The sequence below is a fragment of the Sorex araneus genome, chromosome 2 (assembly GCF_027595985.1).
Source record: "Sorex araneus isolate mSorAra2 chromosome 2, mSorAra2.pri, whole genome shotgun sequence".
Classification (NCBI taxonomy): Eukaryota; Metazoa; Chordata; class Mammalia; order Eulipotyphla; family Soricidae; genus Sorex; species Sorex araneus.
In genome coordinates, this window is record NC_073303.1 from 344,281,822 (window position 1) to 344,299,930 (window position 18,109).

General features: G+C 38.0%; 1 protein-coding gene across 8 annotated transcripts in view; it reads right to left on the reverse strand.

The window, feature by feature from the left end:
* Positions 1-401: 401 nt before the first annotated feature.
* NOL4 (nucleolar protein 4) overlaps positions 402-18,109 on the reverse strand; it is a 302,404-nt gene continuing 284,696 nt past the window's right edge. For all 8 annotated transcript variants that reach the window (XM_055126525.1, XM_055126530.1, XM_004606053.2 and 5 more), the window contains one exon: positions 402-2,315. In XM_055126525.1, coding sequence (XP_054982500.1) covers positions 2,122-2,315 — 194 coding nt within the window. In that variant the 3' untranslated portion in view covers positions 402-2,121. The remainder of the gene's footprint in view (positions 2,316-18,109) is intronic.

The window sequence follows — 18,109 nt, forward strand, 5'->3', positions numbered from 1 at the left end:
TGTAAAAACCAAGGAACAAAATAATGCATTATTTTTTACGGGGTTTTAGGGTTTGCTCTTGCCTCAGAGATCAGACCTGATAGGGCTTAGGGTAGCTTATGTGGTACTTGGCATTGAATTGGGGTCTGTTGTGTGCAAAGCAAGTGTCATACCCGCTGCATTGTCTGGCCCAATAATTCATTCTTAAATCAGTTTGAACAATTAAATAAATGTTGCCTTTGATAATTTGTCTTAGTTCTTGGAATATTTTATTTTGGGATGAATGTTGAAGCTCTCCTCTTAAGACATCAGGTTGGCCTGTCAAGTTTATCCTAAAACTAGGTATATAATACTATGTTTTAGAAAGAAACTTCAGAAAATTAAGTATTGTCTCATTCAGAGAGTTTGAGATTTAGTCACTGTTTTAACACAGAAATCTGTTTATTAAACCAAACAAAACAGAAATTATAACAGCCCTCGTTTTTGAATTTTCATTTAAATAAACAAACTAAATCCTCACTGTAAAAGATGTTTGTGCAACTATGTATTTCCAAAATACTTATATTTCAATAAGATTTTCACATTATATTCACCAACAGTATCACAAAAGGTTTTTTTTTTTTGTTATTTACGTAACTGTAAGGAACAATAATTCTAGAAACACTAGAAGAAAAAAGCATAGCAATGTCCACAGTTACAAGAAAAAGTGCACATTACTTGGTCACAATCACAGTCATTACTTGAAAAACTATATGTAACAAGTAGGTAAAAATATCACTGATGCCTTAAACTCATTATCAAAAACTGAATACACTTAAATTTTACATGAAATAAGGCAAATTCAGGAATGCACAAAAAATTTGTAATCCAATGAAAGCGAACTGAAAAATTGTACAAGAAGCATAAACTCATTGTACTTCTCCCTAAATATTTAAAAAATAGGCTTGCCTCAGTGCACAAAAATCCCCACCATCCATGTGTATCCAACACTATAAAATAAGAAGGGGAAAGTGTAAGGACTCAAAGGGAACAACAGTTCATTGTAAGTTGCAGCTGCATCCGCTGAGAGAGTTCTTTATAACTGTTTAACCTAAAACTGTAAATTGTACAAATCATATCAGGAGAGGTAATGGTCTTTTTGGAAACTATTTCTGAAAGGAAAACAAAAAGAAAACTACACATAAGAGTGCAAATTTTCAGATTGTCACTTGCAACCTCTTAACATTCAGTCATCTACATCCAATTGCTGCTAGAAGGACGCCTGTAACAGCAGCGGGAACCCGAAGTGAGCAGTAGTAACAAAGGTGTAATTTTTTTCCCCCAAAGATATGTCTTTTGAAATATTAAATTCTGTGATTAAAACAGCTACGGGAAAGCTGAAGTGTAGAGTGGGATGCTTGTTATCAGCATGAGTCTGAAATGCAGGCTTCTCTTGGAAGTAGTTCCTGATGTGACGATTTAAACGTAGGCAAGTGTTTTTCCAGCATCAAGTGTTATTTTTTGTAGAAAGAATTTGGAAAGAGGAGAAGGCAAAGGGATGTGGAAAAGGTACTTACAGTAGTTTCTCAAAACAGTTTTCTCTTAGGACCTATGAAAAAGTTACCAAAGTAAAAATGACAAATTTGAATGAAAAACAAGTTTTCTTTTTATAAAAATTACATTTTTTAAAATACAAGATCCTTTTCATTGTTGTTATATCCTGTAGCAACAAGAAATTTGGTTCTTTTTTTTTTTTTGCCAGATACTGTAGCTTTCAGTCAATGAGTCAGTAGCAAATTCCACTAACATTTCAGTTGGATCTTGAGTTACTTTTTTATACCACAGCTTCTTCTGTTTTATCCTTGCATATGAAATAGACAGCCTTTTTGTTGTTGTGGTTGTTGTTGCCCCAAATATTTATGCTGACACACTAAAACAAAAAGCAGCAGGCTGGACAGATTAAAAGTACCTCAAGTACTTCAGAGGGCAGAGTTCCTTTGAAGCACCTTAACACATCACTTTATGGATCAAGGACAATGTGGCATAGTGGAATATTTCTCTTAAAAGACTGCAGTAAGACCAGAAGCAGCTCTGCTGGGAAATCAAAACGTCATTAGTGGAAACTGCAAATTTAGACCTCAGTGAATACGGTCATCATTTGACTCAGTTCTGTTGTAAAATAAGATTTTCCAGTTCATCTGCAGAGCGCAATAAAAATGCAGCTGATTCTCGATATCCTGCAACGAGCTGTCTCACAGCATTGATTTCAGTTGGACTCAGCTGGGGTCTGGAGCTTGAACTGCTCGAGGATCCTGAGCTACTGGCCAGCTGCCTCTTCATGCTGAGGTCGGTGGGTCCTGCAAAACAAACAAAAATACCCAAATCCACAAAATTAACCTCCTACACTTTAAAAATATGAGCACTCAGTAAATTTCTGACAATTCCACATATACTTCTAAGAACTACTGATAGTTCAATCAGATGTCTTTGCGCTCAGGCTAAAGAGCAGCCTGATGTATAAATTGAGTGGTTGGTATTTTTTAATTCCTGTCAGCACCTCTAGTATCTGCCTCTTACTGTGGCAAGAAAGTGCTGCCCTCTGAGAATGTGCTTTTTGGAAAATTCGGTTTTAAGGGTAACTTTTGCTGCTGTAAAAGCTTCTCATTAGTGAAATGAAATGGTGGAAATTGCAGATATGCTAATTTCTTCACATCCCAGAAGTTGTTAGGTTCTAGCTAGTTCTACGTGATGAAGTTCTTAACTTAAAACAAAGTGCACTGAGTTCTGAAGGATTTCACCCTAGTTAGAGTGCAGCAACTTTCAACACAATAATGACAGGATATTTTGGGGTGGGTTTTTTTGGGGGGATTGGTCTATCACGAGAAATATGACAGCCTTAGGCTTGATACATGAAATTAGTAATGCATTAATACAAAGGAACTAGATTTGGTATAATGTTTTAGGTACTGTTTTAGAGTTTATGCAAATCATTCACGTGCCATTGCTTTATAGATGTTGCTTTTCAACATTTGATAAGTTATGTAAAACTCTAGCTCAAACTTTAGTTTATGTCATGATGTTTTGTGTAAACTCCTGGGTCATTAATGAGGGTTTATTCTATTTAGCTAGGTGTAATTTTTATACTTTTTGGTTTTCTCTCATTAAGCAATTGCAATAACAATCATGTGAGCAACACACTTAAAATTCTTGAAATAAAATATCTCTACATACATACCCAAAGACTTGCTCAAAATTCTTCAAAAATATGCTTTTATTAAAGTTATTAAGTATTTTCAAATAATAGTATTCATTTCAGAAAATAAAATGATGCATTTTGTTCCTCTAGTTATTAATGAGAAAGAGAAATAGGTCAAGACCTAATCTCCTCCATTCTTTGACAAAGGTCCTCTTCTCCCTTTGTGGTAATGAAAAGGCAGATCTCCCCTGAGAAGAAATGGCTTTGCTTGGAATTTAATTAAAACAGGGAGAAGACAAGAATATAAGAACTCTGACAACTGAAACTTAGGTCTTCGGCCATAACCCTTTAATTCCTTGATTCTTCTAGCAATAATTCACTCCCATTTGTTCTAGCATGATGCTGATAAAACAAGCCAAAAGATAAATGTAGGGATGTCATACTTGAAAATAGGAATTAATGAACAATTATTCAAGAAAATCATTAACAACAATTAGTTTGGGTTTTCTCAGTAGATAAAAATAAGAATCATGACAAAATAGGTCTTCTGTTCCCTGGATCAACCCACTTAATTTTCTTTTCTTCTCTTCCTTTGAACATCCTATATTAAGATCATTTATTAAACTTTGACAGATTTGCAAAGAGAATTAAATGAAGAAAAGATCGACTACAACAAATGATGGCTGACCCCAGGGTGATACTAAGCGCTGCATATGGCATTGAGCAACACAAGTAGTCACAAACCTTCCATCATTTTACAACAAACGGTTCAAAGTAGATCGTAGATTTAGCTGCAACTATGAGACTATAAAAGATAAGCTGGAAGAATAACAAATATAAATCTTTGGCAAAAAATAGAAGTGTAGATATTATATGCCCTATCATTATTTGAATAAAATTTGTAACATTTTGTAATGATTTTGCTGTCAAGTTGTTGATCAGCCATCTCAATTAGAATTGAGAAATAGTGGGCATCAGGTTCTAATTCTTTATCTAGGATGAGATTGTGATTTTATTTTGTTATTTATTTGATTTTTGGGTCACATCAGGTGGTGCTCATGTACCACTCCTGGTGGGCTTGGGGGATGATATGGGGATTGAACCTGAATTGGCTGCATTCAAGGCTAGCACCCTTCCTGCTGTTTTAATTGTCTGGCCTTGAGAATGATTAATTCATTTTTTAAAAATACCTTCACATCTTTAGGTTCCAGTGGTCTTCGGCTGCCGGGAGCTCTGCTTGGGGTGGGGAGGGTAGCTGGAGCCCATCCCCTCCGAGGGGCCCCGGGGAAGACAGCCAGGCATGCAGGCAAGAAACTCTCTTTTGGGAGCTTGCTTTTAAGCCTCTGGATGTTGGCCGTTGATGAGTTACACACACCTGGGTTCCTCTGCCACAGCCATGCTCGAGGCCCCTCTCCACAAGTTTGGACAAGCCTCACGCATGAAGGTACCAGCAGAGGAATCCAGGTGTGTGTAATTCCATCAATGGCCAACATCCAGAGACTTAAAAGCAAGCTCCCAGAAGTGATATCTTATAACCTACTTCTCCCTCTGGGAGAAACTAACAAGCTACTGAGAGTTTCCTGCCCACATGGGACAGCCTCTCAAGCTTCCCAATGGTGTATTCATATGCCAAAGCCAGTAACAAGCTGGATCTCATTCCCCTGACCCTGAAAGAGCCTCCAATGTGCCATCCTTGGGAAGGCCAAGTGGAGAGAGGCTTCTAAAATCTCAGGGATAGGACGAATGGAGAGGTTACTGAGCCCTCTCGAGAAATCGACGATCAACGGGATTTCGTGATCTGTGTGATTCGTGACCTTCACATCTCTAGCTCTAGATTATAAGGTCCCAAATGATTACATTCATTTAAAAAATGAATTACAATTGAAGATCACATTATATTAACTCAACAATCAAGGTAATCAAGGCAATGTTTTGGTATTTGTATGCATTGCAGTATGTGAAAAATGCCATTGGAATTTTAATAGATATCCAATGTAAACAAAAACATCTTTTTATTTGATAAAGATGCTACCCTGGAATTTCATTGCTCAAAATAAGGCAATTTCAAAGGATAAAATAGTATGAGTCTCTTGTTAGGAATTAATGTACCTTAGTGAATCTTAAAAGCCGGGGCTTTTAAGAATAGTGATAGATCTATTGCCTGTGTTCAATAAATGCAACAATAATGCCTGGATGACATCATCTATTTACAGTGATTCTTTGGTTGTCATCATTTACTTAGTTGGTCAAATATGTCTCAAAGATTGTATATTTTCACTTAGTTTGGAGGCAGGTTATAGATAGACCTGTTAAAGTTAACTAATAAAAAATAATTAAAATTTATGTTTAGAACTGTTTTACAAATTCATGGCTATGATTTCAGAAGCATTAATGTCTCCACGTAATTTTTTCAAGATTTAAGATTATATTATTGAACATATCAGAACTAGACAATTATGTGATCTATTAAAATACAGCTACATTTATACAATTACCAAAGGATCTATTCATTAACAAATTAAAATTACACGGAATAAAACAAGAGATGTTAATATAAGGCTTGGGATCACTTCATCATCAGGGCAGGAAACTTAATCAGTGATTAAGAGAAATCAGAGGCTATTGTTCCACAGAATTGTCTTCTTTAAAACATTTAAAAATTGAAGTCATTTTCTCAACCTAAAGCATTTGACTATGCTTTCAAGTACTTTTTGATTTCTGAAATGTATCTTATTTCTACCTGTAGTAACAAATGGGTTACAACAGAACAAGATGCTTATTTACAAAGAATATAAAGTGTTTCTAAGGTGTATATATTCTAAACATATCTATAATACAATAGCTATATTTCAGCCAAGACTAAATTACTGTTTTAGGAATTATATAAGGGAGAAAAATTTATTTTCCTCACAAATTATGAATTCTTTTCAGTAAAAACCAATGATCAAACACTACCAGCTATTATGGATTGAATTAGAACTCCATCACAAATCTGTTCTTGAAGTGATATGAGGGCAATCTTTTTTAAAAAAATTAAATTTTAGTAGAAAACAAATTGTCAACATTTCACATTATACCATTTTATATAACAAATTAAGCTTAATTATTAAATTTTCTTTTAATAACAAAATATTTTTTCTTATTATGTTAACCCATTTGCAGTTATTTTTTATCATCTTAATGTACCTTGCATTAAAAAACTGTTCAGCTCAATGTCTTGGCCTTCTTTTTTCTTATATGAGTTCTCTTACTAGACAAGTCATTTCTCACACTGCCTTGTGTAACCTTTCCTATAATTACTATTGAAAATTCTTGGTACTGACCTTTGCATGCTGCTTGAGTTTTTTCAGTGTGTACCTTTCTACTTGAGCTTCAAATCCAGCATTTTATAGAAACTTGACTTTATTATTATTGTGGGCCTAAAAGTATATACATGAGTCATTTTCCTAGGAGATTTGTAAACATTTCTGAATGGAAAGAATTTTAGCATGCTTAGTTTTTCTGCCTATTTTTGGCCAATAGCAAAGGGTACAATTTTGTCAGAAGAGATGGAAGCTGCTGTTTAACTTCTATTGAATCAAACATATGACAGCATAGTGAATTCCTGTATTATATGTGGATTTATGTAGTTGTACAAATACGTAAATTTTAAGGCAACAGAAGCAATCTCCCAAATAAGTATTCATTGTTTCAGACAGCTCAGCAGGTCTGTAATCCAATAATCAAAATATTGTGACCCATTTCTTCTTGTTAAAACTGAGGGGACTTCTATGACACAAAGAAAGCAAGAAAAACAAAACAAAATCATACTAGCTGGAGGCTTACTGCTTGGGATAGTGACAACCCTCCTTGGGAGCAGTCACATTGTGATTCTTAGGCCTTTGTCTCAAGGTAGAACATTACAAAAGTACTTTGTACTGGTCATCACCCCAGAACCCTCGCTGGACAAAATATGCAATAGAGACTTTGTAATAAAGCCTTTCTTGACATGTCTCATCATGACCACATTTTAAAAATAGAGCTCACAAGGCAATTTGTGCTTGTAACATGTCTGCCAACTTTTTATGATCACTTCTCTTGGAAAGTTTATAAATATTTAGAAATTTAGTCACCCGAACTTTAATCAGCATTAAACCAGGTTCCTACGTGATAACACTGTTCAACAGCCTATATTGTCCAGACTGACTTCCTAACTTTTATAATTTTTGAATAATATATTAAAGAATACTATTGCTCAGATTACTGGCTTGCCTTATAATCGTAGTTACTAACAAAAGAACATATATTAGGAAAAAACCCTCTAGAATGACAAAAGATATTTCCAAGACCGAGTAATTCCTGAGCAGAGAATGTGCTGGACACTTGCATTCTACTGCCGACCTAGAACCTCTGGGTGGATGCTCACAAAATTAAGATATGAAATACATGTAAATGTGAAATCTAATAGTTTGGGGCTTTGACATGTTTAATATTTGAAATGATAAAATTTTACATATTCTATACATGTCCCACATACATAGTCTCCTGTCCCTGTTCCTGGCTGTCTTCACCAGGGCCCCTGGGAACAGGGCCGGTTGAGTTTCCCTCCCCGCCCCAAGCAGAGCCCCGGCAGCCGAAGACCTCCAGAACCCAGCCACAGCCATGCTCAAGGCCCCTCTCCACATGCTCGGACTAGCCTCACGCATTAAGGAACAGACAGAGAAACCCAGGTGTGTAGGACCCAGGGCTGGGATCACCAAGCCTCGGACTGGGCTCCCTTCACCCAGATCCCCCATTTTCCAGTAGCTAGGCAGTCACAGCTACAAACTGCCCCCAGTGCCATGTAATCCCATCAATGGCCAAGATCCAGAGACTATAAAACAAAGCTCCCAGAAGCAAGTGTGGCCGCACATGAGAGTATTCTGCCCACACGGCAGAGCCTGGCAGGCTCCCTGTGGCATATTCGATAAACAGTAAGAATGATGGGCCTCATTCTCCTGACCCTGAAAGAGCCTTCAATGCAGCACCTTTGGGAAGGACAAGTAAAGAGGGGCTTCTAAAATCTCAGGGCTAGAATGAATGGAGGCGTTACTTGCACCCACTCAAGCAAATCAATGAACAATGACAGTGATACAGTGATACATATCCCACATATCCTATGATAAAAATTATGGTTAACAAGAAACACTAGTTTCATGTGTTTTCTCCCCTGAGATTCTTAAATAAAATTCAAATACTACTAGTATTTTGTCTATTTGGAATGAAAATGTGAATATCTCAGTAAATATAAAGTCTAATTTTACAATCTTAACTTTACCAAACTATTCTTAGCAATGCTCAAGTATTCAGGGGCTAGTTATTTAAGATTCTAAAGATCTGTGAACTTAATGAAAGCAATTATATTGGCCAAACTTCTCCAGGAAAAAAAATGTGTGTACAATATGTGTGATAAAAAACTGGCTCACTCTATTATGGGCTCTAGGAAGTCCCCAGATGTAGAGTTGATGAGCTAAAGAAAGCTTGACTTTATAGTTGTCTGAGAGCCAGTAGCCTTAATGATATTCTAATATAAAAGTTGGCAGACTTAACAACTACTAATGATATTCAGTTTCAGTTCATAAACAGAAATATGTCCTGGCTCAAAAAGGCAGAATGAGTTCGTGAAAATCTTTTTAGTTTTTATTTCATTAGATAAGATATAACTACTTGAGGAAGGTAATCTCTTTTACTTTTCCTATAATTAAAATAATAATCTCCTTCAAAAACAAATTGTCATTTCTATATATCTTATGTTTTTTCTTTAACTATCCCAAATAGCAAGCATTTTAAATCCATTTAAAATATTTAGATCATTGGGACTGGAGTGATAGCACAGGGGGTAGGGCGTTTGCCTTGCACACGACTGACCCAGGTTCAATTCCCAGCATCCCATATGGTCCCCCGAGCACCACCAGGAGTAATTCCTGAGTGCAAAGCCAGGAGTAATCCCTGAGCATCACTGGGTGTGGCCCAAAAAGCAAAAAAAAATTAGATTATTATATAGACATATTTACTATAATAGTTGCTCATTTTTGTTACATGTGCTCAATAGAAATACAGAAAAAAAATAAAATATTGAACACAAACCAATATGCAGTGCAAATAAAAACAGAGTAACAACAACTGTGGTAAACTAACTTCTAGAGCTTTATACTACAAAACTAACAAAAATGTGGATTCATGTAAGAAAAGCAAACTTTCAGACCAATGGAATAATTGAGATAAATCCTCAGATACAGGGTCAATTCATCTGAGATATGTGCATAAAGTGAAGTAAGGAAAGTCTCTTCAACAAACAGGAAGTGGAAAACTAGTTAACCAAATGCAAAAAGAAAGAAAAGCAACAGGTGGAATAACCTTAAACTAAAATGTTTATGCACTGTTAAGCAATCACTCAAATAAAAATATAAGCTCCTGAGTGAGAGAAAATAGTTACATATCATACCAAAGGGGTGATATCCAAGGTATATAGAGCAATCATAAAACAACACACAAAACAATAATATCACCTCACATTTGTGAGAATGGTCCACATCAAAAAGAAACAATTGGTGGAGAAGGCGACCCTCATCAACAATTGACGGGACTCATTTGGTTCAGTCTTTATGGAAAATAATATGGAGACTTCTCAAAAATGTAGGACTTCCATACAATCCAATAACCCCATGTTTGACCATCTACCCAAAGAAAACAAAAAATTTATTTGAAAATACATCTGTAGGGCCGGAGCGATAGCACAGCGGGTAGGGCGTTTGCCTTGCACGCGGCCGACCCGGGTTCAATCCCCGTCCCATATGGTCCCCCAAGCACTGCCAGGAGCAATTCCTGAGTGCAGAGCCAGGAGTAACCCCTGAGCATCGCTGGGTGTGACCCAAAAAGAAAAAAAAAAAAAGAAAATACATCTGTAATCTGTGCACTGCGGCACTATTTACAAATCAGAATCTACAAACAACACAACTGCCCCCAAACAGATGAGAGGACACAGAAATTGTAGTGTACATACACAATGAAATACAACTCAGTTGAAAGAAAATGAAATCTCACTGCTTTTCTGAAACTTGGCTGAAACTGGAGAGAATTGTGCTGAATGAAGGGAGTCTGAGGGAGAAGGACAAGTACTGAATGATCTCATTCATATATGGAGAATAAAGAAACACAGTAAGTGAACAAACAATAGCCAACAATAATAGATGCTGAAAGTCTGCTCAGAGGTAGGAACAAGAAGGGACCTATAATAAGTGATGGATGTGGTGCAGTGACTTATATAAACATTATTATAAATCATAGTCTCGAAAAAAAAGAACCTTAAAGGGACACAGTCCATGTTAATTGCACTAAATGTTGTGAGCAAATTTCTTGAAGAAGGTCTCAGTAACTGAACAAAGCATTTCTACAAAAGGTTCATGGACAAATGCTGAACACACGCTTGTGCACTGATGTGTGGCAGTGACAGCAAGACCCATGAACTGAACACCAGAAAAGAACTTGGGGTCTGGGAGCAAGGGAGAAACAGCACATGTAAGTTATACTGCCACCTTCTGGAAAATCCAGAGCATGCTGATAACCGCTTTAAAGAACAGTTTTCTAAAATATGAAAGCATCAAGGCAAAATCATAAGGAACTTGAAAATCAAAGACATGTCATCATAGAAAGGGGATTTTCTGATAAAGTCTCTGAGACACAAAATTTATCTATATTATAAAGAATTCAAACTTGATGCTTTTTGTTGGTGTTTAGGCTACACCCAGCGGTACTCAGGGGACAATATGGGGTATAGGATATTAAACCTGGTTTGGCCACATGCAAGTACCCTAGCTGCTGTACTGTAGCTCTGGCACTCTCAAGAGATATTTTGATGAAATCCCAAAAAGTCAGTGAAATTATGGGGAAATTACATCACTGTCACTCTCACTGTCATGCTGTTGATCATCGATTTTCTTGAGCGGGCGCCAAAATGTCTCCATTCGTCCTAGCCCTGAGATTTTAGCAGCCTCTCTTTACTCGTTCTTCCCAGCAGTGCCACATTGGAGGCTCTTTCCAGGTCAGGGGAATGAGACTCATCACTGTTACTGTATTTGGCATATCGAACACAACACGAAGAGCTTTCCAGGCTCTGCTCTGTGGGCAGGATGCTCTCGGTACCTTGAGGGAGAACTAGGCTATAAGAGGTTGCTTCCAGGAGTGTTGTTTTATAGTCTCTGGATCTTGGCCATTGATGGGATTACACAGCATTGGGAGCAGTTTGTGAATGTGGCTGCCAAGCTGCTGGAAAATGGGGGTTCTGGATAGAGGAGGCCCAGTCCCGATCAGAGCAGGCTTGGAGATCTCAGCCCCAGGGTCCCACACACCTGGGTTCCTCTGCCAGTTCCTTCATGCATGAGGCTCATCTAAAAGTGTGGAAAGGGACCTTGAGCATGGCTGTAGCTGGATTTTGGAGGTCTTTGGCTGCCGGGGCTCTGCTCGGGGCGGGGAGGAAAACTCAACCTGCCCTGTTCCAAGGGGCCCTGGTGAAGACAGCCAGGCCCAGGGGCAAGAGATTCTACCCATCTGGTGGTACTAACTAAAAATAACAGTAATATTACATAAATAAAATTACATAAATAAAATAATGTGTCAAGCAGAAAATATAACATACATAATTAAATATGTCAAAGAGAATTTATAATGAGTAAACTTCAAAGAGAATAAGTGAATCAAAGACAGGAACTTTGATGGGATTTCCTCAACAGAACTAAGAATAATTAGAATTACAGAAGGAGAAAAGAAAGAGAAGAAAATTTATTTAAAGAAACAACAGAACACTTTATGCAGATTCCTCAAAAAAGTACTAATAGTATTTCCCTACAACCCAGGATTCTATTTTTTTGCATCTACTTGCAGGACACCAAAACATCAAGTTGCAAAGATATATGTGCACCTATGTTGATCTCCGTGCTTAGTACAATTGCTAAGATATGGATAAAGTACTGTGTAAGATGCATAACGGAATACCATGCAGCTGTATAATAAAAGATGAAATCTTGCAGCTTTCTGCTACATGAATGTAACTAAAGGAAGTGATATTAAGTGAAATAAACCAGAGAAGAAGAGCAAATACCAGATGATCTCATATACTAGAAATGGACCATCTAGAAACAAACAAACAAAAAAAGCAAGGGACTAGACTTTTGAACAATGACAAACCCTTGTTCTTGGGTTAAGAAATTCATTAACAAACATTGCGTGAGAAGAGTGGATTAGTGGTGAGGCACTTTGGTGCTATGCAGTACCTTTGTACATCATTTGGATAACCTGAAAGACTATTACAACCATAGTACCTAAACTTTAAACTTATTTTTTTAAGAAAGAGAACTTCCAAACCTAGGGAGAGACCAGCATAGTCATGTTTACCAAGATTATGGATCACTCTATTAAGGCAAAAATTCCTTTTCGAATGTACGCTGTTCTTGATTTTGAACAGTTTCATTATAAGCAGGCATCCAAGGAGAGAGACATAATCAAAGAACATAATCAGTGTTCTTGGTTGGCATTTTTTTTCTATTTGTTAAACTTCCTCAGATAAATAAAAGCTGAGGGAGTTTATCACTGCCAGTCCTGGCATTTTAAATGTGAAATTAGATATTGAATCTGAAAAGAAAGGCTAATCAACAACATTGAGGCACACAAAAGCATAGAACATATTGGTAAAGGCAAAATATAGTCAGAACTATAAAACTAACTCTGTAATTATTGAAATGTCAACTACTTAACATTAAATAATTATAGTTACTTAAATTTAATGAATATAAAATATAGGTAAAGTGACATAAACTACAAAGGTTTTGTAGGAAATTAAAGTTAAGGTGCTATCAGCACCAAATGGAATGTTTTATGTGAAACTTACTCATAAGCATAAAGAAAAAACTTAGAGTAGTTTTGCAAAAGATAGAGAAATACCATACAAATACTGAAAACCACCAATTCACAAAAGAAGGAAAATAAAATTTACAACAAAAATATAATGCAAAATAACCAGACAGATATTAATGAGACGGTTTAGTAAGTTCTTATATAATATTAATTATAGATTTAATTTTACCACACAAAATAACAGAATGTGTGGATGGATTTTAAAAAATGACAGTCATTTGTGTACAATTTGCTCACTTCAATTTTAAGCACACAACAGGCTTAAAGTAAGGAAGAGAGTACATAATATGCAAATAGAAAGCAAAAAAAAATAGAATTGGTTTACTGATATCAGAAAAAACAAATGTTGAGCCAAAATGTCAAAAATAGAGAGGGCATAATAGTAAATAAATCAGCTTACTTAGAAGATATACATACATGTCATTGACCTTCAGAACATCCATATATAATAAACATATACAGATATGAAGAAAGAACAATACAAAATAATTTGAGGTCTACAATATTCTTGCTTTGTTAATAAATAGATCACATACATGAAAAATCACTGTGAAAACATTTGTTTGAATCAAATATATACAAAATAGATCTAACAGACAAATAGAATATTCTACCAATATTCTATGAATTGTCAGTGATATTTGTTTAAAACTTGGTTTCAAATGATCTTACTACAAAGTTATAATAAAAGTGTGTTGATTGCCTAAAAATAGATACATATGTAAATAAATGAGCAGAACTGACATCCTATAATACACACCCCACCCTGCAAATACAGTCAATTAATACTTGACAAGTGCAAACAGATATTCATGAGAGAAAGGAGAGTCTCCTTAATAAATGATGTTGGATAAATGAAATGACACGTAAAACTGGAACTCTGTTATCATATTACTCAAAAAAATAAGTTGAAAGAAAAATGGACACCAAAATATTTAAAGAAAATATATGGAAGAGTCTCCTTGACAATGATCTGTGCAATGACTGGATATAAGATGAAAGATATAAGTGGCAATAGCAAAAGTCAACATGCAATACTACACAAAGCATAAAATTTCTGCAAAGCTGAAGATATTAGACTAAATGATCTAAATTAAAACAAAAAACTACAATATTGAGCAACATATTTTAAAAATAAGGGGCTAGAGCAATAGCATAGCAAGTAGGGCATTTGCCTTGCACGCGGCCGACCTGGGTTTAATTCCCAGTATCCCATATGGTTCCCCGAGCACTGCCAGAAATAATTCCTGAGTGCAAAGCCAGGAGTAACCCCTGTGTATCACCGGGTGTGACCCAAAAAGAAAAAAATTCATACACTAGGAATTAACTTTTGTTTATGGTGTGAGCTATGAATAAAATCAAGATTAGACCAAAATTCATTTATTACATTAAAGAAAATATAGACAGAAAACTCAAGGAGCTAGATCTTGAAAATATTTTCGGTGATGCAGTCCTGTTGGCAAAGATTATAAACAATTTTAAGCAATGAGATCACATTTAAAAGTTTTACACAGCAAAAGAAACACATTCTAAAATAAAATGATGCTCTACTGAATGGGGAAGAAATTTGCACATTATGTATAAGATAAAGGACTAATATACAGAATATATAAGGAACTCACAAAGCTCAGAAAAAGAAAAAAAAACAAGCCCATCTTAAAAGGAGAGAGGAGATGAACAGGCACTTCAGAAATAAGACACAAGGATGACCTATAGGTAAGTGAAAAAGTATTCATAATAATTTATTAGGGAAATCTAATTCAAATTAATTTTTTTTTTTGCTTTTTTGGGTCACACGCAGCAACACACAGGGGTTATTCCTGGCTCTGCACTCAGGAATTACTCCTGGTGGTGCTTGGGGGACCATATGGGATGCTGGGAATTGAATCCGGATCAGTTGCATGCAAGGCAAACACCCTACCGGCTGTGCTATTGTTCCAGCCCCCAAAACAATCTTATATGAGTGACAATGGTTATAAATGTAGACATACATGGTTATATATATGCTTATATATGCATATGGGGGGGCTCATTTTATACTCCTGTCTGGGAGGAGCAACCATTGAGATCTGGAGGGTGGCCGATGAGGAGATTATTTGATTCCGGCAGAGTGTGGCAGGGTGTGGCTTATGGGTGTGATTCCTGGGTCACTGGAGATTGGAGGGTAGCAGGCAGAGGATCTCTGCTTCTGGGTTCCATTGAGTCCAGAATCCAAGATCACAAATTTCTGCATTATCTAGGTTCCGGGACTTCATTCATGTGTGATGCCCTTATAGCCAGGCCACTGGACTCTGTGTCAGGCTGTCTTCACTCGGGGCACCCCAGAGCAGGTGGATGAGAATCCTCCCAGCCCCAAGGGACCCCGCCCTGGCAGCCGACTTCTACTATCCAACCAATGCCACGCTCCAGGCTGCTTTCCAGACATTCTGGCCTCGAATCATGCATGAATGTAGTCCCACGGAAATCCTCCCTGCCCCAAGAGACCCAGCCCCTGCAGCCGACCTCCACTACTCAACCGCTGCCCCCTCCAGGCCACTTTCCAGGCCATAATTACCACGCCTTATTTAAGGGAGTTCAGACAGTAGGCAACAAATCACAGAGAATAATATAATACATATAATTATTATATATTTGTAAACATAATAATATATATAACAGTGTCTATATATATAATAATATATATAAGAGAATCTCTTGCCCGCACGCCTGGCTGTCTTCCCCGGGGCCTCTCAGAGGGGAGGCTCCAGCTTCCCTCCCCACCCCGAGCATAGCTCCTGGCGGCCGAAGACCACCGGAACATAGCTACAGCCATGCTCGAGGCCCCTCTCTACACGTTCGGACAGGCCTCATGCAAAAGCAAGCTCCCAGAAGATATCTTGTAGCCTGCTTTTCCCTCTGGGAGAAATTGGCAAGCTTCTGAGAGTTTCCTGCCCACATGGGACAGCCTTGCAAGCTTCCCACGGTGTATTCATATGCTAAATCCAGTAACAAGCTTGATCTCATTCCCCTGACCCTGAAAGAGCCTCTAGTACGACATCATTGGGAGGGCCGAGTCGAGAGAGACTTCTAAGATCTCAGGGAAAGGACGAATGGAGGTTACTGAGCCTGCTCGAGAAATCGACAATTAACGGGATTTCGTGATTCGTAATTCGTGAATAATATATTATTATATTGTATATAATAATATATATTATCCATAATAACACTGTAGCACTGTTATCCCATTATTCATCAATTTGCTTGAGCGGGCACCAGTAACATCTCCATTGTGAGACTTGTTACTGTTTTTGGCATATTGAATACACCTCGGGTAGCTTACCAGGCTCTGCCGTGCAGGTGGGAAACTCAGTAGCTTGCTGGCTTCTCTGAGAGGGACAGAGGAATCGAACCTGGGTCGGCCATTTGCAAGGCAAACGCCCTACCTGCTGTGCTATGGCTCCAGCCCTATGTATTTATATATTATTATATACATATATATATAATATGTGTGTGTATATATACACACACATTTCTTGGAGAACCTGGAAAGCTACCAAGAGTATCCCGCCCACCCACAGGGGCAGAGCCTGGCAAACTACCCATGGCATATTCAATGCCAAAAACAATAATGATAGGTCTCATTCCCTTGACCCTGAAAGAACCTCCAGTCGTTTCAAATGACTGAGTAAGGAGAGGCTGCTAAGGAGAGGCTACTAAACTCTCAGGGCTGGGAGAAATAGAGACATTACTGATGCCTGATTGAGTAAATCAAGGAACAACAGGATGACAGTGATACAATAATATATGCATATGAAAAGGAAACAATCATTGTTAGTGGGGATGTGATTAAAAAAAGAGAAAAGAAGACTTCCCGCTGCCGTCTGCGTCTCCCGAGTTTCTGAAGTCACTCCCTGCTCGCCCGGCGCACCCCGTCTCCCGAACCGGCTTGTAACTGCGCACGTCCATCAGGTACGAGGACCATCCCTCGGCCACGCCCTCCCTTTCCACCTCCCGCTGCCGTCTGTGTCTCCCGAGTTTCTGAAGTCACTCCCTGCTCGCCCGGCGCACCCCGTCTCCAGAACCGGCTTGTAACTGCACACGTCCATCAGGTACGAGGACCATCCCTCGGCCACGCCCTCCCGTCCCCCCCATCAACAGGAAGACACTGGGGGCGTGGCCTGTGTCTTAGTGGGCGTGGTCTAAAAGTGGGCGTGGCCTCCTCTCAGAGCGGCCAACGCTAACGCGGCTGCAGTTATTCTTTGCTACCTCAGCTCAATCGGTACTGTGTATTCCTTTGAAAACTCACTTTTGCGATCTCAAACACTTACGCAAAATAGCCATTAGCTTAGGCTGACAGTATAAAAGCTATCAGTGAATAAGGGAAGTTTAGCACAATCGGAGCCCCTTCTTCCCACAAAAAGGAAGAGGAATAAATAACTACAAGGTTCCAACTCTGCACTTCCGTGACAATATGAAGAAGCAGCGAAAATCCCCTCCACGAAGAGAGGGAGAAGAAAAGATACTAGAAACCTCAAAAGAGTCTCCCAACATCTACGACCTCTCAGATAAACAATTCAGAGAGGAAATATGGAGGAGAGTCGACCTACTCCAAGCAACTATGGAACAGACATCCAATAAATTAAGGGAGGAGATGAATCAAGCGCTGGAACGGTCTACCAAGAAAATACAAGAAGAAATGAGAGCAGAAATGAGAGCAGAAATTTCAAACCTTCGAACGGAAGTCTCACAAATAAAGGAATCGGTAGATGAAATAAAAATCTCACTAGATGCCCTCAACAGCAGAATGACTACAGCCGAAGACAGAATCAGCGAGCTTGAGGATGAGCTGCAGAAAGCTTACAGACAGCAACAAATAATGGCCAAAGACCTCAAAATGGCTATAGAGCGAATCAGAGCCCTGGGGGATGACTTCAAGAGGAACAACATAAGAATCATTGCACTACCAGAACCACAGGGAAGTAACCCCAATGAAAAAAACATAGTCAAAGACATCATTACTAAGAAATTCCCAGAGCTGGAGAAGGCAGG